This window comes from Momordica charantia (assembly GCF_013281855.1).
Source record: "Momordica charantia cultivar OHB3-1 chromosome 9 unlocalized genomic scaffold, Mcharantia_2.0 BLBB01000009.1, whole genome shotgun sequence".
NCBI classification, from domain to species: Eukaryota; Viridiplantae; Streptophyta; class Magnoliopsida; order Cucurbitales; family Cucurbitaceae; genus Momordica; species Momordica charantia.
Genome location: NW_028275167.1, coordinates 7,456,157 through 7,477,376, shown reverse-complemented (window position 1 = coordinate 7,477,376; position 21,220 = coordinate 7,456,157). Strand labels below are relative to the sequence as shown.

Below are 21,220 nucleotides of genomic sequence, written 5' to 3'. Positions count from 1 at the left end.
TTCTCTTTTTTTCTCGGTGTTTTTTTTCTTTTAACAGAAAATACTTTTCTTACTACTTCCTGCCCCTTACAATATTTTATTTAAATTAATCTTTTTACAACAAATAAAAATATAACTTTCTTTAAAATATCTTATTATCTTCATTCATCCCTATTTAAAAGTAATAGTTCAAAATATATATTTAATTTTTAATATGTAATTTTAGGATAAGAATATTAATTTATTTTGGACTTGTTCGATTTATATTTAATTTGTAGCTATCATATTTAAATTTAAAAAAAAAAACAATCTAATTCTCGAATTAGCTATATTCAAATTGAAAACAGTAAAGGATATTTCATTTTTAACTTATGAAATTAAATAATATTTAATTTTAAATTATTTATACCATAAAAATCATTTGATTTCCAAAGTTAACCATATATGCAAAGTAATAAAAATAAGTGTTCGATCGATATAGTAATCCTAGAGGGACGTGAATAAGATTTAATGAAATTTAATAAATTTTTGTAACAAATTTTTGTAACACAATAGGCCCAATTAAACAAATTAACACACTTTCTACAAATAAATTACTTTAACATAACTTAATTAATAAATTAAAAATACATTTCAAGCACTCTAATCAATTCCAATATAAAGATTAACCATAAACATGAAGACCAAATTATAAAAATTAATTTCATGCATAATATAATAGATAAAATTAATTACAAAAATTAAATATGACAGGGTTGGAGAAATTTGACACCGAAAATTTATAGTGGTTGGGCAACACCAGCTTACTCCACTTCCCAAGCTTTTCTTGGGTGTTCGATTGAAGAACCGACTCTTTCCACAACTTAAAGTCCAATCGGTACATCTCACAAACTCTCAAAGAATGGATTTATAAATATAAGCTTACAAGATTATAAGAAAAAATCTTACAAACAAAAACCCTCGAATGGAGGATGAAATTGAAGTACATAAATCTCTCAAACTAAAAATTTTCTCACAAGAAATAATAACAACATTGAATCTTCGAAAGATGAAGAACAATGGAAGTATCAGAGAGAAAATATGGTGAGAACTTTTGGAGAGATTATCATAAATGTATACTTAAACTACCTTACCAACTCCAGGTGGGAATGAGTGCTGAATTCCTTTTGCCTTCAGCTAACTTCTGAATCTTATTCTTTACAAGATTTTCCGTAGACTCTATCTGTTCTTGACCAGTCAAAAATGCAAGTATACCACCAGGACTCTCCTGCATATGATATGAATCTAGTTAACAAGATATGTGTGGCAATATAATGAAATTGTCAGATGAATTTGTCTAAGAACATATTCAAAGGGTGTTCAAACTATATATAAAAGTAGATTTGGGTGTACATTCAAAAACAAACTTGAAAAATAATACCCATGAAATAAATCCTGCTCTCTGCACCTTTTTCTAAACTCCTAGCAATACATCAGTATTAACCGTTCTCTCGTGGAGCTTAATCGACAATGACAACCGAATATCTTTAAAGACAAGGGTCCAACAATGCTTCTATGGAAGTGTATAAAAGTAACATGATACATTGGTTAGAAAATTGCACCATATATATATTTACCATGACTTCTCTAAATCTCAAAAAGACACAACACAGTTAGAATTTTAGAAAGGATATCTACCCCATGCTTTTATCACCAAACAAATTTATCTTAAAATTACAAGTTTAGTCCTAGACTTTTAGAGTTTCGTCCAATAGATCAGTCTTTTTAGAAGTTAGGACTCAAAGGACGCAGTAGTACAGCCTATAGAACAAATCATATTCAAGTAAAATTGTCCTTGAACTCTAAAAGGTATTTAATAAATTTTTGAACTTTTAAATTGTGTCTAATATGTCTCATTTTTAAGACTTGTTAGACACACTCTAAGTTCAAAGACTAAACTTGTAATTCAACCATTTATTTATCACTCATGACCAAATGCTGATGAAAAAAGTGGGAAATAACATAAATTCGAAATCAAGTATCACTTTCAAAATATACATACGTGATACGTGCATAGGAAAAATGGGATCAAATGAAAATAGTAATGACTTCATCTCATTGGGTGTACATTGAAATGGCATTTTGAAAATGAGGTTTATGGAGTTTCTATACTCTACCTTAGGAGTAGACCATCGGTCATGTACTTGATTTCTTGTGGAACTAGATCCTCGAACCTGATAGAATACCCAACCTTTTGGCCCACCTCGATGCCACGTTCCTCAGCAACTCTTTTGGCTACAGTTACAGCAGCAACACGCCGCGAGGTTGGGTCGCCCCAATAGCTCTCCTATCTCTATAAAATCCAGCATTAAATAGGAACTACGGTATCTATATTATATCTCATTACAAAATAGTTCAGCAAAACAAGGTACTAAAATGTTATTGTAACTTTCAAATAGACAAGATAGAATCTCATGTGTCAGTTTTTCCACTTCCAGTATCACCGACAATAATCAATGTATCATTACTATGCACCCTTTGGATGAGCAGTTTTTCAACTTAGCACAGAAGAAAAGAGACAACGACCAGAAAAATTTAGATTTTTTATTGTGAAGGGGAAAAAAACAACTTGAAACAGAACGCAAAAAGAACTTTGGTTAATACCAGAAGGTATTGAAAGTGACTTTCTCTGTTCAAATATTTTTCTGCATAACAACCAAAATCAAGTAACTAAAACTACTACAGAGAAATGTGAAATCAAATTTGTGTATTCCACTTCTTTTCTTTTCTTTTTTTCCTTTTTTCTTTTCTTTGTCCAGTTCTGAGCAACCAAAAACAAATAAAGTAGAATAGAAAAACACCTCTAATTGCATGCCTCTTCTTGCAACCATTAGCTGATAACTTAGCATTGAGTCCTTTCCATTGTGTTCTTGATTCCTGTCGAGGGAAGAAACAAAAGCTCCTTGTTACCAATTACTGAAAACTTGCTTTCACACAGCAAATTTCTGGACCCTTTCTAATATATCAAATATAACCAAATCGTTTAAAATAAAAAATAGCATCATATATGAACAACAAAGATCGATCAATTAGTAATTAATGAAGAATGTCATTCACATACCTGGCAAACAAGAGCGAGGGCAAACTACTTCGACCTCAATCGAATGCCTGAGATAACGAAGGGCGGCTATTTCGAGAGCAAAAGGAGAGAGAGTTCCAGAGAGCTGTCGAGTGAGAAAGGTTTCAGAGGCGAGGAAGAAGCCTAGATTTTTCTGGTTGCTGGTGCGAGTGAAGCCTGGGGCGAAAAGGAGGAGAGGGAGATGTTAAGCAAAACCTTTTTTTAAAAAACAATTATCTATTTCTTACAGTTAATAATTATAAATATTATTTTGGGATATAAAATAGTCAATCAAATATTTAAATAATCCTTGAATTTTTTCCTAGTGATACAAATTCATCTTCAATTATTTAAATTTTGTAACGCCCATCGATTCAAGAAGATCGAACCCCATTATCTGAAACAAAAAAATTTCCAGTCACATAAGCTTTGTCTACCTTGTCTCTGTCACGTTGATTCGAGAAGAGCAAACCACATTATCTTGTCACGTCTTCTTTCTCAGTGTCTCTCATCTGGTTTCTCTTTCAGACCCAAACTGTTTGCACCCCCTTTTCCTTTCCTTGATTTGGGTAGTGCTTCGCTGATATTTGTAAAACTGAATAACTTGACTGCATTCCGGGAAAGTAAAACAAGTGAGTGGCTAAGAATAAAATATCTCATTACCATCTTGCCGACATGGAGGATGAAACAAACTCAGAAGTCAAATGAGTTACACTCAGTCCATATCCAATGATAAGGTACAATCCAAGTCTTGAAGGTTGATTCTCCCCATGTATAAGTCACTGATGTGATCAGCACAGAGAGGAAGGCATCTCTGATTTAAACTTTCATGAATCACTCCCATCCCTCGCACCCATTTCTCTCCATCACATGAATTCACATTAAGAGTCCTTTGCAACAATCGGACCCGGTATAAAATAGAGTCTGTTCTATTGCAAAAATGAGCAATACAAGGACATGAAGGTTCATCAATGGCTAATCTTATCAGAAACAAAGATAAAGTCCCATCCACAGGGTATGGGTCTGCAAGCATTCTATCTCCCAACATCTTCACTTCTCTTTCTGTTGGAAAGTGGATTTCTTCGTCGCCATTCAAATCAAAGACTTTCAGATCTTTACTGAAATGTTTCATGGCTTCCCGTTTGGTCGATTCATGCTTTTCTGCTAATGTCAAAATACAAGAAAACCTCAAATGGTAAGTTACAACCGTTTTTACCATCTTATAGTTATGACAGCAGCAAAAGAAATCCAACCACCTTCTTCCTACGCCAGCATACCACTTGATAATATCAATATCTTCAAGAGCAACGAGCAAGCTGATGGGCTGGGGACGACCCATTTTATTTGTAAACCCAACCATCTTGACTGCCTTCCTAACAAGCTCTATAGGAGCATCAACTTTGATGCATAGCCTTGTTAAGTCCTCGACTGTCCTTCTAGCATATTTTTGTTCTTCCTCCACTCTTTTCTCTTCATCCTCCCTAGCCTTTACATATTTTACCTTTACAGGATTCAAGTGTTTGTCTACCTGATCTTGAAACCTATCATAAGCATTCACAAGATCTTCTGGCAATTGATTTCTTATGTGTTTTAAGGAGAGAAAATCACCCGCTGACAGCGCATGGTGCCACTCTGCATGATTTTCCAAAGACTCAAAGAAATGTTGCGCCACTTCATCAGCCCAGTTTCTGAAGATTTCTCTAACTTCCTTCTCTATTTGGAATTCGAATTTAAACCCATCAGTTTGCTTTAATTTTTTGAACACATGACTCAATATTTTCAATCCCAATTTTTTCCTGTTTCTCTCGCGGGCATTTCTCAATTCTATAACTCTAACTTCCTTCTGTCTAATATACTTCTTTCGAGCCCTAATTGCCTTTTCTGACATTGGTGGATGCAAAACTGAAGGTGGCACTGCCTGTAGTTCCATTCCTAAAAAACTAATTTTCTCCGAGACAGCACTATGAATTGCAGTATTCATTCGATCCACTTCCAGTTCCAAATTCCCTTCTAAATACTTTAGCACCTGGCTTTTCAAATCCATTGTTAGCATCTTTGACCCCGATGTTATGACCAATATCTCATCCAGATACCTAACAGCATATATTTTCACCGGACTATGAAACGAAACAATCTCGTCCAGACTGAACTTGGGATTTTCTTCATTCTTTTGAAGACGTATCTGTTGAATGTCTTTATCAAAGCCATTGAAGAATATATTACACAAGATTGAACACAACCCACTTTCCTGAGGAAAACCCCTTCCTAAATAACAAGCACCCAATTCAATTTGAATTGCCTCCAATTCAAACAGTTTCTTCAACATACAAATCAAAAGATGATCCTTAATTTTCTCTTCTACCAATAAGCACAACTTATGTACATGTACAGAATCAAACTTTTTGCGACGAAATGCGACAGTAAACCACCAACTAGGGTTTTGCACCGAGTTCTTCAGGTACCTAATCGCAGTATGTCGCCCCATACCGACACGGCCGCCATAAGAGAATGTCACAAATCGTTCGTCATAAACAATTTCCAACACCATCCTAATAGCCTCAATTAAGACCTTCAATTTCAAGTTAGGTAAGACCAGAGACTGACCTTTCTGGTCCATCCGAACACAGCAGGCTCCAACATCGAAACGATCTTCGTAGAGCTCCCGAGCCATCTCCTCAACGGAAAAGCACTTGGAGACCAAATCGAGAATGGGTAACGGGTCCGGCGCATTGAGGCCATTGCTGGGGGGTGGTGGAGTGATGAGATTTTGGGAGGCGGTCAGAAGAACAGAGGGAGAGGCGACGACATTTTGAAGGAGGTCGAGGAACTTGCCATGGGTGAATCGGCTGAGAACTAGAGCCTTGAGTTCGGGCCATGTGAGGGTTTCTGTAGAATGTTGAAAGGGAAAATTGTGCAGAGGAGGGGAATGCTTCAATGGCAGATCGGAGTAGAGTTTGTTGAAGGAAGTTGAAAGGATGGATTTCAATGGAGTTGCTATTTTTCGAAGGGGGATGAACATCTGAAGATGGGATTTGAGGGTTCAAAATTGATTCAATCTCCACCGCGCAGAGAAATCGCTGCCGCTGCTCGGGTGGGTAAGAACTCGCCGGAGACGGATTTCTAAGATTTTTTCCTTTTTTTCTTTCTTTCATTTTTTTGGGAGAATAGAAGAAATATTTAATTCTCTAAAAATACACTCTCTTTTTTTTTTTCTTTTTTATCACCGTGAGATTTTAGACGGGTGTCTATTTATTATTTGGTCCCGTTTCAAAGGGAACATTTTTCGTCCCTAAGATTCATAATAAGTGTTCGTATGATCATTGAAGTTTCAAAATAGACATTTTTGCTCTTAATAAATGGTCCCTAAATTCATTTTGGTTTACTAATATTAAAATGATGCGACACTTAAATTGTTGATTTGTGAACCTAGAACGTGACCGAATTGTTGGTGAAAAAGCCAACATTTTTCTAGTTGCTAGGACGAGGGAATGAGAAATCCTATGGCAAAAATAGGAGAATGGGAGATGTTAAAAGTTCTAGCAAAAACTAATTTTTAAATTAGCTCACTTTTTTAGATTGGTTCTATCGGTTTGAGTTTATAATTCAACATACGTTATGTTGATGTCGAATTATGTTAGCTATAAATTTAAAATCCTTCCATCTAGTTGAACAAACTACGCCATGAGTGACTTGCACAAAAATAACAAATACTCCGAACTTAATTAAGAAAATGTCTGATATGAATAAGTCATTGTGGTTATACAGTTACAGAAAGTTGCATATGGTAGGTCAGAAGTAGCTTGGAGGTGAAATAAAAAATTGCATATGTTCTTCCTCTCTTCTACTTATTTTTTTCGTTTTCGCTCTTCTATCTCAATATATTACAATTAAAAAAAAATGTCTCACCCTCTCCCCCTAAAAATAGGGTTTTTCTCTCTCTATCTAAAATCCCTGCCGCCCCCCACGCCTTTGTTCTAGTTACAGACCGTACCACGACAGTTTTTTTTCATGCCCCCTCTAAAAATACATTACGCTCCCACCTCACCACCCAATTTCACCGCCCCGTCATGAGATCTAGAGCGAGAGCGAGAGCGAGAGTGAGATTCGAAGCGAGAGAGATCTTCGGTCGGAAAAACAGTTTGCGTCCATGTCGTCACCGCCCTTCATTGCTTCGACCATCGCCGTGAATAACAGAGAGGAAGAAGAACACGTGATACGGTGGGGGGAGAAGCAGAGAGATGAACGAAAATGGGGCAGATTTTTGGGAAGAGGTTTAGGGAAAACGAGAGAGAGAGATTGTTTTTTCACCATTCAAATTTTAAATTTGAATTTGAATTATAATTAATATTATGGGAGAGATTCAATGAGAGATATATTATTTTTACATAAATGGATTAAAGTTTAAATTTGAATTCCATTAGGGATAGATTAAATGATAGATATTTGTTTCATTTGTTAAAATAATTACTTAGATAGAGATTTGTTTCACTCATTGCGATGGCGGCAAGATTCTGCAACAGCTGATGAATCACGATGTTAGATAATAAATTACAATTTTTATTTCTAATTTTAATCCTAATGTCATATATATTAAATTGAATTGAATAAAAGGAAACAAAATTTGGACATTAAATTGAATTAAAATGAAACACAATTTAGGAAAATATATATTTAATTAATTTGAATACAAAAAACAAAATTTGGGGAAATATACATTAAATTGAATTAAATAAGTAAACAAAAATTTTGAAAATATACATTAAATTGAATTGAAAAATAGAACAAAATACGAGAAAGGAAGAAAATGACCTCGGTCACGATTCGAGCAGACGCTCCTGTGTCAAGAATCCAGTCAGATTTGTTGTCCACCAGATTTACTTCCACAACCACAGCGATAATGATATCGTCTATCTCTGTAAGGTTGGCTTGTGGAGCAGTCCTTTGATCTTTCCTATCTTTCCTCTGGGTGCACTGATAGGATTTGTGCCCGGGTTTTCCAGTTTCAATTTCTCGGTTCTTCCACCAGTATTTTTGGGTTGAAGACCTTTGTTCTTTTGAGCTCTATCCCTTGAAATTTGCTTCCCCTTGTTTTGGAACCTGTCATTGGAAGCACTAGAAGATTCAACTAAATTTGCTTTAACTGAATTTAGAAATTGAGAAGAGAGCTTATCCTTTAGCTTGTTGGCTTCATCCGTACGTGACTGATAAGCTCTTGCAGAGTCAGGTCCTTCTTCTTATATTTCAAGCGGTTGCGATAATCACTCCAGGAAGGAGGAAATTTCTCGAGCAATACATTGGCCTGAAGAATCTCGCACATGTCCATGCCTTCAGACAACACACTTGCCACTAGGTTCTCATATTGATGAACCTGATCCATCACTGATTTGTCGTCCGACATTTGAAATTGCAGTCATTTACCGATAACGTGTTTTCTCCTACCTGCATCGTCCTTGGTAGTGAAAATGTAGTCGATCTCCAACTGCTCAAAGAAAATTAGTAACTTCTGTGACCACTGGCAGTAGTTGGATCCGTCGTGTGGTTCCAATTTGACAAGTCTGGCAGGACCTTTCCAGATCGGGTAGCAGCCATGGGTAGATGGAGTTTTGCTTTCAAATAGTTGGGACATAAAGGCCAAAATTGAACCGGGAGTTAAAAACGTTATGCCGTGGGCGGAACCACTGCCTCGAAAGCAAAATCAGCATGACCTTGGTGCTAAATTGTTTTATTGTCGGTACGCTCCCCAAGTTTTGAAGGGATCGAATCCCCAGAAGAAGCGGTTGATCGCTTGTGATTCAACTCGAATTAGAAAAGGAACGATACCAGTTTTAAAAAACATAGCATTTCTATTAATAATGAGGTTAAGCCTCTTGCGGAAGAGAAAAACTCACATTTGAAGACCATTGGCAAATGGTTTTCCCTGAGCACGGATCTTGTGACAGCACGAACAAGCATTCCCGAACGCACGAACTCAAAAGTTGGACACTACCACGTAGCAACCTTGCTATCCTCAAAGATCAAGAACGGATTGTGAGATCCTTTCTTTTGGGGAAGAAAATGTACACGGAAAAACCAAAAAAAAAAGGTATTGAGAGAGAGGGATTCTCTGTGTTCTATGCAAAAATTTCCATAGTAGAACCACCAACCAAAACCACAAAGCCACAATGGTTTTAACGTATGAGTGAAGAGAGAGAGAATTCCCACTCTCCACCTCACCACTTCCCAGCAAAAAATGTTGGGGAGTGGTTAATTATGTTAACGTATGTTGTGCCTCTGCTTAATAGTTAGAGGGTAAGTGCAAGTGCACACTGTCGCAAGTAATAATTTGGAAATATTCCAAGTTCGTCTTCATAAGGAAGTTTTCTTTTAAAATTGAATTTGTAAAATGCTGGAATGAGCAATCGAGGTTGTGATAAAAATTGGTGAAATTGGTTGAACACGAAAAAGACAAGAAAATAATAGAATTTAAAAGGCCAACCCCTATTACCTCTATAAGCGAGACGGGACTCAATGGAGCTATTTTACAAATAATATCTCATGGATTTATTGGCGCTGCGCTTTTTTTCTTGGCGGGAACAAGTTATGATAGAATACGTCTTGTTTATCTCGATGAAATGGGCGGAATGGCTATTCCAATTCCAAAAATATTCACGACTTTCAGTATCTTATCGATGACTTCCCTTGCATTGCCGGGTATGAGCGGTTTTGTTGCAGAATTAATAGTCTTTTTTGGAATAATTACCAGCCACAAATATCTTTTAATGACAAAAATACTAATTACTTTGGTAATGGCAATTGGAATGATATTAACTCCCATTTATTTTAGTTCTAAAATGATGAATTATATCTACCAAATGTGCCCGTAAGTAAATTCATTTTATGCAAACTAGTTCAACTTCTATTCCATACCATTTTTGGTTGGTTTAGAAGCTTAGGCTAGTGTTTACATATGTCTATACAACTCTAGAATCCTAAATAAATCAAGTTCCAACTTATATTTAACGGGTAAGAGAGCCTATGTCTAGGATCTTGTTTTAGTTCTTATTTCTAAGTAATTTTCCGTTTTACCTTGATATCCGTTTGACTCTAACATTTTCAGAATTAAATTCAAACTAATGTGATTTAAACAAGTGGTAAACAAGAAAATCAATTGGATAAATTGTATCAATCAAGATAAGCAAAAGGAGCGTAATACGCCGTGCTCACTCATAGATGTAATTTATAATGATAAGAACTAAAGCATTCGTAGGAGGGTTGAAGAAACAATTTAGCTACTCATGGAAGTAAAATAAATAACAAAACAAGAGAAGATAACAAAATGATGCATTTTCATTGAAATGGAAATGAAAGTACAAAATTAGAACAAATAGAATTGAAATAAAATAAACAAAGAATAATTGCAGAAAATTAAATAAAGAACAAAACTGAAATGCTAGAATAAAAACTCAAAAACTAAAGTTGATAACAATTGGAAAGGAAGAACTAAAACATGGAATCAAAAATGAGAAGTTTGAAGTGATGCTTGGAGGATCCTTTTACGGGTCATGGAAGTAACCTTTACGGGTCATGGAAGTAACAAGGATTTGAGAAATTCAAGGGAAGTTGACAACCACTAGTTGTTGAAGAGATATTAGGAGTAAAACTAAATCTTGGATCAATAATTTGGTCAAAAGTTGTTATTCCCGTTTTGGCAATCTACGCATCGAATGTGGCTGGCGCATCCCTCTAATAATCTGGAAATACTTGGCGTGCGATGACGCATTGCAATCATCAATTTTCAATTTTCCTTACAAAGTAAACAAATTTTCATCAATTAGCCTCTATTTGCTTCTAACTACTTGCCTTAGTCCTTAATAACGAAATATGCACATTTTCCATGAATTATATGTATTAACATACATTTTCCATCATAATTAACTCCCAACTAAGCAGGGAAAACTACTCTTTTTAGCCTTTAATCAAGTCTTATCAACATAATTAACGTGTGTGTATATATATATGTTTATTTATTTAAATATATTTAATTTAATTAATAATTAATTAAACCTTATTTAATTAATTAATTAAATATAATTAAATTAAACCATATTTAATTAAACCAATAAATATTTGAATCATATTCAAATATACATTTTCCTCGTGACCTATAGTATTTAATATGAATCTAATTCACATTAAACTTTAACCTAGTTTTAATATTCACATTATTCTCTCATAATATATAGTTTTATAATGTATCATCATACATTATATTAAATTGTGTTATACACAATTAACTCAAATTCTCTTTAATTAAATTTGAACAATTCAAATTCCTCCCAATTATTAATATTCTTAATCACCCTTTACGAGCTAGCAAGGGGACCTAATGGACCTATAGATCAGAAGCTCCAACGTTACGAGATTAATTGGTTAAACTCATTAACCCCCTTAATCAACATACGTTAACTACGGGTTACTCCACTAAAAACCCGCAGCTGAACTCTTCTCACTGTAGAATATTTCTATGTCCACAAATATCGACCATTAATGGCAAGTCAATCCTTCTGTTCGTAACCACAGATGAGTCAAATTACCGTTTTACCCCTATGTTACATCTTGTACCTTAAGTATCGCTGATCCTCTAATGAATAACTCGGTTAAGATCCGACCAATAACCGAAAGTCCCTCTCGGACTAGTGAGAGGGTGGGGCCCCTTGTTCAAGTCCCGGAGTCAGCACTAAATGGAACACTCATCTACTCCCCTAAAGTCGGGGAGGAGTGAATTCCATCTTGTGTAGTTATGTTCCCAGCTCCCCACTCGGTCTCGTCCCCAAAATGGTAGGAATGTTGAGTCGGTGACTCGGGCCACTCTCACCCATACAGACTAAAGAACGAGCCCTCACGGCAGGAGTCCATAACTCACTCACGATTGAGAATGAGTTGTCTGGTCATCCTATGAAATAGCAATCTGTTAGTCAATGGTGTTACATCTAAAGATCGTTATTTCGTGGTCCGGTCTTATACAAACTCATTGTATAGGATACCCCCACTTGCATGTCTCCACACGAACGACCTGGATCGGGTCGTCTATAACATTTACAAAGTGGGTCATATCCATAGTGTTGCCAAGATAAGGTACACAACCTTATCCATATACTATAAACCGTTTAGGTTATTCCCGGGACATTATTCACTTGTATATCGAGGGTTTATCAAATATATACCCAGTATATATACTGTCCCAGTTACATGACAATAACCTTGGATGTTTAGTTTATTGGATTTAGATAATGCATTGTTATGAATTCAACAAAAAATTGACTGAATAAAACTTTATTGAATATAAATTTGTTTTAACATGAATACAAACTACGAGTTTAGGACAACACATCCAACAAGGTTAACACAACCTCCCACGTATACGTGCACTCGTCGGAATGGGAGTGGAATCAATTTCATGCTCAATTTAAGGTAGTAGAAAGATGCAAAACAATGTAATGGAGGGATAGCATATGAGAGATGTGATGAATTGGGGATGATTGATTTGGAAGGAAATGATCCATATTTATACTATGGGAGTGGCCAAAAATAGATTTTGAATCTAAAAAATAAAAAATCCACAAAAGTTTGGGCCATCAATATGTCATTTGGCAAGTTTCTTCTCCTTTAACTTTCCACAACGTATGCTAAACCATCCACATTTCCTTGACTTATTCCAATTCAATTGTCATTCTCAACAGTAGGGAGAGGAGATGGGGAAAACGAGATATCAGAAATAACAAGAGCAAAAAATGGAGAAGAGGGAAATGGATTGAGCAAAGCTAGAGAGATTTTTTTTCTTCATCTTTCTTCTACCAATAAAAGAGAGAGAAAAAAATGGAGAGGAGTGAGGAGAGATGAGACGAAAAGGATAAAGAAAGTAGAGAAATTCAAGAAAAAAAGATGACAAATACATCATTTCACATGAAAATGATGTCAGCAAGTGGTTAAAAAACATAAGTTTTTGAGGTGGAAACATATATCGGGACTAGGGGTGAAAGAACCCGAACCGATTGGATTCGATTCGATTATTTCAAATGTCGGTTCGGTTCGGTTCAGTTCCAACCAACCGAGGGTTTTAAAAACTAACCCCGCTTACCCTATTTCTTCATCCTCTTTCTTTATTCAATCAGTCGCCTCCCACTTCTCTCCCACTTCTCCCTCCCTCCCTTGAATCCTCTTCCTCCCCCCTCAACACAAATTAGAGGCGACAGTGACAAAGATTCACGACGGTGGGAAAACCTCCATTTTCTTTCTTCTCTTGTTTTGATTTTTTTTTTTATATATCTTCTTTTGATTTTGAAGATGGGTTTTGATGGAGGTCTTTATTTATTTATTTTGAAGGTGGATTTTTGTGTATTTTTGTTATATTTTGAAGGTGGGTTTGATTTTGAAGTTGGGTTTTTGTTGTATATTGAAGGTGATTTTGATTTTGAAGTTGGGTTTTTTTTGTATATTGAAGGTGATTTTGATTTTGAAGATGAGTTTTGATGTATTTTGTAGAAGGTGGGTTTTGAAGCTAGGTTTTGGTTAGATTGGAATATGGATTTTTATTTTCAAGGTTTGAAGATGGAAAGTTTTATTTGAATGGTTTTTTTTGTTTTTTGTTTTTTGCTTTTTTGTCATTCTATTGCTCATGAGGAGAAACCCAAAGTGTGAAGAAGAAGAAAAAAAAAACCGAAATCAGACCGACCCAATTCGACCCAAACCAATTAAAAACCGAACATTTTCGGGTCGGGTCGGGTTTTTACGGAAACCGACTCGAACCGACCAACTTACACCTATAATTGGGACTATGGGAAAGGGCCATTCAACCAAAAAAACCGAAGAAGTTTCACCATATATAGAAAATTGGAAGAACATTGAAATGGAAAAAAAAAATCCAAAAGTGCTTAAAATTATAATATTGAATTTATATAGAAATCAAACACTGGGAAGAGACTTAAAAACGCTTGCCACCTGCCATCAATGGAATCAATCGAAATAAAAATGCTATTCCTTTAACGTTTACCATGAATTTCTAGAATTGGAAGTAAAAATTTGTTTACTAAAAATATATAGAATTGAAATAGAAATCATATATGTATACCCTTTTTTTTTAGCTAATTATAAATTCCTCACTGCGATAATGTTTTTTAATTAAAAATTAACAAAATTTAATTTCTTTTATTTATTATAACAATATTTAATATTAAGGTATTTTCTATAATTTTAACTTTAATTTTACCATTTGAGGTTTAACTAATTCTACATTTTCTTCGGGAAATTGGCTCAAATGACCTTCATAAGTTTTTGGAATGCTCAGACCTCCTCTTTCAAAATGTGCTTGGATGACCCAGTTTTATATTTAATTGAATTTAAAAAGAAATGAAATTACACAATTACCCCTCTGTTCAAAAAATCAAACCATTTATCGAACGTCTCTTTCTCTTTTCCTTCTCTGTTCAAAATCGCTTTTGTTCCATCGTCTTCTCCGTTTGAAATCACTTTCGTTCCATCTCCTTCTCTGTTAATTTTTGTTCTTTTCCATTGATTTGAATGCTAGGGCTTCGATTTTCATCGCTGTTGAGGAGTTTAATGTTTTATTTTTCCATCGATTCTGTTTTCCGGTGTTTGGACGAACGAATACAAGAATTACATTGCATCGATTTAAGTTTGTTTCTTGTGTCTTTCATGTTTTGAAAAATAGGAAAACTGATTACTATTTGTGTGTTCCTTGTTCTTGATTCTTGAGTATATTATTATGTCAATTTTGAGGTCTCTAGTCTCTGTGTGTGGGGATGTGAGGTTTATTTATAATATTTGTGGTGGGAGGTTGAAGAAGAAGGACAAACTGGCGCGAAGTGAGATGGACCTCGAGCGAGGTTGAAAAAATTTGTTCTTTCGCTCAAGGTTTGTTAAGTTTCTGTCAAAATTCTCGGGAATGACCTCGGGTGAGGTTGAGCCCGAGGTAATTGTAAGACACTCAACCTCGAGCGATGTTTGGAAGAAATTTCAAACCTTGTTCGAGGTTCTAGTAGGCCTCTGAAAATTTTCCCGGGTGCAATCTCGCCCGAGGTTGAAACCGAGGACTTTTCCAGATGCTTAGAAACCTCGAGCAAGGATTGAAATTTGAAAGTCGCTCAAGAGTTTATGCTTACTGGTATTTTTCTTGGGTTCGACCTTGGGCGAGGTTGAGCCAGAGGTATTGGGAAGAGTCTGAACCTCGAGGTTGAGCCTCTTCAAATACCTTGGGCTGAACCTCGCCCGAGGTCGAACCCGAGAAAAATAACAGAGAATTAACAAGAGTGACGTTTCTTCTTCTTCTTCTTCAACCTTCCACCACACAACTGAACTACTATCAACGTAACATCTCACAGACCTCAATTTCAACAGAACAATAACAAAGGAAAAATCAACAAATAACATGGAACGAAAAAAAAAGTAAAATCGGACAACGAAATCGATGGAAAATACCTAATATATTCATTAACATTCATGTATTCGTTCATCTACACATATGAAAACAGAATCGACTGAAAAAAACCATTCAACTCCTCAACATGCAAAAAACGAAGCCCTAACCATTCAAATCAACGGAGCAATGTAAAAGAAACGAAACTTACCTCGATGATTAAATCAATTTCTTTCACTTTGTTTCAATACAAATTGCCAAGAAAAAGGGGAAGCGAAAACAGAGAGAAAAGGAGAGCATAACATTTTGATTTTTTGAACTTAGGGGTAGTACTGTAATTTTGCTTCCTTTTAAATTTAATTAAATATTCAAGTGGATCATTTGTGCACATTTTGAACGGATGGGTCATTTGAACCTTCCATAAACTTGAAGGGTCATTTGAGTCAATTTCCCACTTTCTTTCTTCTTCTTCGTTGTCATCTCTGGGAACAAGACTAACGAATTCGAGGGATCTTTCAAGGTTTTTAACTGAGAGAGAGCGCGATCGGAACCCAAATTTGCGTTTGTTTCCTTTACAACCTTCCAACCGAGATCACAATCTTTCTCGACGCGGAAGAGGAGATCTTTTAGGGTATGAGTGCTCTGTAATTTTCGTGAAAACTGTGCTCGGAAGGAAGATAATGTCGAAGCTTTTCGGGAAAATTGCCAGCTTCTTCAGCAGTAGAACTATGGCGGGAGTGGACAAATCAGGAAACAAATACTTCTTCAGAAAAGAAGAAATCGATGGTTTAAGTAAGTAGTTCTATATCCCCTTAAATTGCACATTCTTCAAACACACACTGCACATGATTGGAATGAGGTTCTTGCTCTAGCTAGATTTCAGCCGAGTTTTTATGCTCCACTAAGTGTTGAGCTCTGTGTATGCCTTTGAATTGGAATATTGGATTGTATAATCAATTGGGCTTTTATTATTTGAAACTAAAATGGACGATATTCTAGGGATATAGAGAGAAAATACTTGCGTTTGTTACTTATATGATGAACCTTTATCACTGTACGTATACAGCTCATACTACTTTCACTCATTGGTTTGCTAGTGAAAGAGAAGAGATGGGTGGTGTTTAAGGGTGAGGATGATCCAACGTCTATTCCAGGTAACCATTTCTAGCTCAAGATCTTTCATCTTGGACACTTCTTTTATTTGAATCATCTGATTGTGTCATTTTGTAAATCGGGGTTTAATATATAAATACCAATTTTGGAAACTTGAATGGTTATTCAGATGTGCTGGATATGTAGTTTTGGAGGAATGATGATTGCGTATATGTTTATTTCTGTAGTGGAATGGATATGTTGGTTAAATGGGCAGCGTAAAAAGGCTCCAACCCCAGAGGTAACTCAATAGATTCTTCCAAGACCAACTGAATCTCTTTTCCATCCCCTTGATTGATCAAAAGATTGGCAATTGGTGTGCTACTCATGATTTGATATTTAGATGGTCCTTTTGCCATTGTCTTCAGGAAATGATGGAGCTGGAAGCTAGGCGTGAACGTGTGCGACAAAATGTTACCCGTATGTTGACACTTTAATATAATCCTCTTTTTATTCCTTGGATTGTTCATGGCAAAACATGTTTTCCACATTATGTATTTAGAATTGTCAACTTTTCTCTGTCAAAATTGTGACTCATGTAAAGGCAGAAAGGGATGCATTGTACTTGAAATTGCCAGATGATCCACTTAATAATCTTATTTGAGATATTCTTTCCAAAAATTTTTTTTATCTGCCTTAGTAGATCTTCTTATGAGATGCTTTAAGATTCTAATGGACATTCATCTAGCTCCACTCTTTTTCTGTTAACCATCCCATTCCTAATTTTACTATGAGGTATTGAAGTGATCAACATATGATTAGTAGTTCAAATTGAATTTTATTTGATTCTGGGAGAAGAATCATGTCATTCGTATTCTTTGATTTAACAAGGTCTTATTGGTGGTTATCTATGTTTAATTTAGTTCTCAAGAAACAAGAGATGGAAAGAAACTCTAGAGAAGGCAATTTACGGAAAGTCATCAGCGCTGGTCAGTTGCTCGTTGACAAACTCAAAGTGCTTTCTTCATTTGCCGCATATTGCCATGCTAACACTCTTTTGCTCCATAGATCAAGTTGCAGGTCCTGACTTGAACAGCTTTATTCGACAATTTCCAACTGGTTCAGAAGGTATCATATGATTTAATAATGTATTTTCTTATCCCTTTACTCTCCTTCCCCCTCCATCCTCAAGAGAAAAAGGCAATGCCTTTGTCTCAACAAATTTGATTTTGTTAAAAGGCTATTGAGATTGAAATCCGGACTTCTCATTTATAGCACTTGCAAAAAAGTATTTGATTTACCAGAAGAACTTAGAATGAGCTAATTTTTTTCTTCTTTTGTTTGATGATTATTTTCTGGTACTCTCTCCAAAATTGATGGTTGTCATTTCTTTTGGATCAGAGTATATTTTATTGATTGGATGCTAACGATGGTTCATTTATTTTGGTACTTCTTGCACAAAAAGGTGCCCAAGATGAAGAAGGATCGGCTGCAAGGAATAGCCCAAGGTGAGTCATTCATTTTGAATTAATCTTTCTTGTTGAATGAGATAAATATTAGTTAATTTTTTTTGCTCTTTCTTATATTCTTTTACTCAATTTTATAGTCACTCCATTGGTAGAAATCTCTTAGATGTTCTTTTCCATGTAGCTCTCCTCTGCCATTTCTCTATTTTATTTTCTTCTCATTACTCCTCAAGTTGTTTCAGTAGTATGTTAGGAGTTCAATTTTAATAGTTTGAAATGGGCCAAATCAGGTGTTATTTGTCTCGAGATTTGCTAGGTAATCGATATTATGATGTTTTTAGGCATTGATTGGGGTTAAAGCATCTTAAGATTTTTGCTGCAATGTATTTAATTTCTAATGCAATGTGTTTAAATCCAATTAACCGTTCCTCTTATAATGTGGATTTATCTTTGCTTCAACCACAGAAACTCCAAAGAAAAAGAAGCCGTCAAAGAGAAACCAATTCCAGAGTAAGTTGATTTTTCATTTTTGTCAGGATACATGCTTGTCATTTGTCAAAAGCTCACACTCACGACTCATATATGTCAATATTAGGTACATAGAAATCATTTCAATATTAGATATATATAAGAAATTCTTACAATTGGCTTGTGTTTTATATGGCTAAAGAAAAAATAACATACGTTAATTATGTATAAAAAAGTTCCCATGATTTTATTTTCAGGTCCTCCGAGCCTGTGGGATCTGGCCAAACATTCAGACCAGGAACATGGCAGCCGCCAACATGAATGGGGGTTGCCCTTCAACAGAACTCACCAACACTTAGTTCAATACCTCTATATACAACAATTTGGTACGCTTCGATTCGATTGCTTAACATTAAACTTTTTTCGAGGACCTGCCCTTGTAGTACTTGACTGTAGCAGATACCTGCCCTCCAATTTTCTACAACAAGATTGTCACTCTGCATTGCCTTGAATTTCAAATGGTCGTGTGGTGTTTGGTCTCATGAAAGCAGTATAATATAGATTTTGTGTACTTCGGTAAATGATTATCCCTAAAGAATACTTGCGAAGTTTTGACCTCCCCCATCTTTTCGAGAGGCCGAGAAAACTAGCGAACAATTGTCAGTAGCAAGCATTGCGGAGGAAGAGCCACTATGGATAGATAGATATTAATCTTGATGATTAAGACCTGATTAGCATTTTTTTTAAATTTATTTATTCTCAGATTGGTAGAAATTCACTGTAATAATGGTCTGAAGCTCAGGTTGAGCCACCAGAAATTCATTGTAATGCTGTTATTGTACTATTATGTCTGTGCTCTGGCTTGCAATATTGTTGGGTTAAATTTCTAGTAATAAAGTAGTATGAAAAAATTTTCTCACCTTCATTTTTTGTGTCCATAAAGTAACATAATAAATTAAATCACTTAGATCCCATTTACTTAGTAGTAGAAATTGGAATGATATATTTCCTTGATGTTTACCAGATGTTTTTTGGAATCGAAATTAGAATCTTGTTGATGTTTGCCAAAACGTTCTGAAATCAGAATAAGAATAAGATATATAATATTTACTAGGGTCCCTTTTGGTGATTATTAGAATCCTGTTTCGAAGTGTGATTTTTTTTAGTTTGAGGAAACAAGGGGAGGTGATGATTTGAACTTACAACTTCGTGTCTTAATTCCCCAGAAGAATTTCATATTAGAATAAAATGCATATATAAACTCTTGAAGCTAAGGGAACGAGTGGAAGAATGAATCATGTCATGAATCTGCTTTATGGTAGTAATGAAATATATCAACTAAGCTTAAGGAAACAAGTGGAAGAGAAAAATGTTGAATCATGTCACGAATCTGCTTATAGTAGTAATGAAATATAAAATATGCCTGGTTGATGCAATAATTTAGTTTCAGTCTTCGACATCGATAACTTTGCCTAAATTAACTAGGATTGTGAGAGCATACATAGTCTCTTTGAATTGCACAAATGGGACCTCATATTTTTCATGTATTAGTATATATAATATAATATAATATAATATTTTTATCTATTTATTTTAGTTTTTACTTGTAAATATACTTTGGAATATAAAATAATATATTTTTCATAGGTTTTGTTTTTATAATATTGAAAATACAAACCAATAATAAATATAATTCTCTTTAAAAAAATCTTTAATTAAATATAAAACCCATAATCAATCTGTCATATAAATTTCTCTAGATTTTAAATTTTCTCTAGATTTTAATTTTTAAATTTTTGGGAAGAAAATGAGACTAAAGCCCATAATAATAAGACGAAAAAAGGGCATGAAGACCAAATTACATATGTAATCAATAGGGAAAAAGAAATTATTAGGAGGCACTTCACAAATATGTAAACATAAGGGAATAAACACTATTTGACTAGCAAACAAATCTACACAAGAATCGACTTCACGATAAATTTGTCGGATACTAACACTCCATTCTCCAAAAATGAGGTTCTAAATATTTAAAACCATATACAAAAGAACTCTCAATTCTAATTTGATACCTTCAAAATTTGTTAGTTTTATCTTTTTCTTTATGTTTAAAACATTTCAAACTTCATTCAAAAAAGAAAAAAAAAACATAATCCTTCAAAACTCTCCCCAATTTTAGAACATCTGTATTCTTTCTCTTTTTATTTATTTTTTTCACAATTAAACATTTTCAGATTCTCTTAAAAAAAGACTCAAATATATTTGGTAGGTTATACTAATTTTAACTTAATTTTGTCAATAATAGAAAACAAAGCTTCAAATTTATTATCTTAAGCTTTTTCGTTCCATTTCTTTTACTTTTTTGAAAATGTATTTCATATTGTTCAGTACATAAATATTTGAGATTTGTTTATGTTTGTTTACTTGTTTCAATATAAAATATTAAGATGTCTATAAAAAAAAATGAATATGGATATGAAAAGCTTAAGAAAACATAAAATATAAAAACTTATTGAATCTAAAAAATGTGCTACAAAAACGGATTGAATATGAAAAAAATGTTATGAATAAATTTTTTTAGTAGAAGTAAAAGTAATAAAAATGATAAAATAATAGAAGAAATAATAGGTATAGATAAATCAAAGCATATACAAAAACGGTAGATAATGATATTTTTGAAAATGAAGCATCTAATCATATAAAGTT

The 21,220-nt window shown here is 34.5% G+C and overlaps 2 protein-coding genes across 3 annotated transcripts; one reads left to right on the top strand and one right to left on the bottom strand.

The window, feature by feature from the left end:
• Positions 1-757: 757 nt before the first annotated feature.
• LOC111022853 (RNA-directed DNA polymerase (reverse transcriptase)) lies at positions 758-6,268 on the bottom strand. Of its 2 annotated transcripts, XM_022300133.2 has the most exons (6): positions 3,740-6,268; positions 3,514-3,656; positions 3,080-3,253; positions 2,820-2,895; positions 2,136-2,311; positions 758-1,246 (listed from the first exon to the last, which is right to left on the bottom strand). In XM_022300133.2, the coding sequence occupies exon 1, from the start codon at positions 6,093-6,095 to the stop codon at positions 3,792-3,794; it is 2,304 nt and encodes a 767-aa protein (XP_022155825.1). In that variant the 5' UTR covers positions 6,096-6,268; the 3' UTR covers positions 758-1,246; positions 2,136-2,311; positions 2,820-2,895; positions 3,080-3,253; positions 3,514-3,656; positions 3,740-3,791. The 2 variants fall into 2 exon arrangements, with proteins under 2 accessions (XP_022155825.1, XP_022155823.1); XM_022300131.2 differs by having other exon boundaries at positions 3,514-6,268.
• A 9,641-nt stretch (positions 6,269-15,909) lies between these two features.
• On the top strand, positions 15,910-19,439 carry LOC111022834 (NADH:ubiquinone oxidoreductase, 17.2kDa subunit). Its single transcript, XM_022300103.2, has 9 exons — positions 15,910-16,280; positions 16,586-16,642; positions 16,829-16,881; positions 17,009-17,060; positions 17,504-17,569; positions 17,649-17,708; positions 18,046-18,088; positions 18,512-18,556; positions 18,772-19,439. The coding sequence occupies exons 1-9, from the start codon at positions 16,169-16,171 to the stop codon at positions 18,833-18,835; spliced, it is 552 nt and encodes a 183-aa protein (XP_022155795.1). The 5' UTR covers positions 15,910-16,168; the 3' UTR covers positions 18,836-19,439.
• The last annotated feature ends 1,781 nt before the right edge of the window (positions 19,440-21,220 follow it).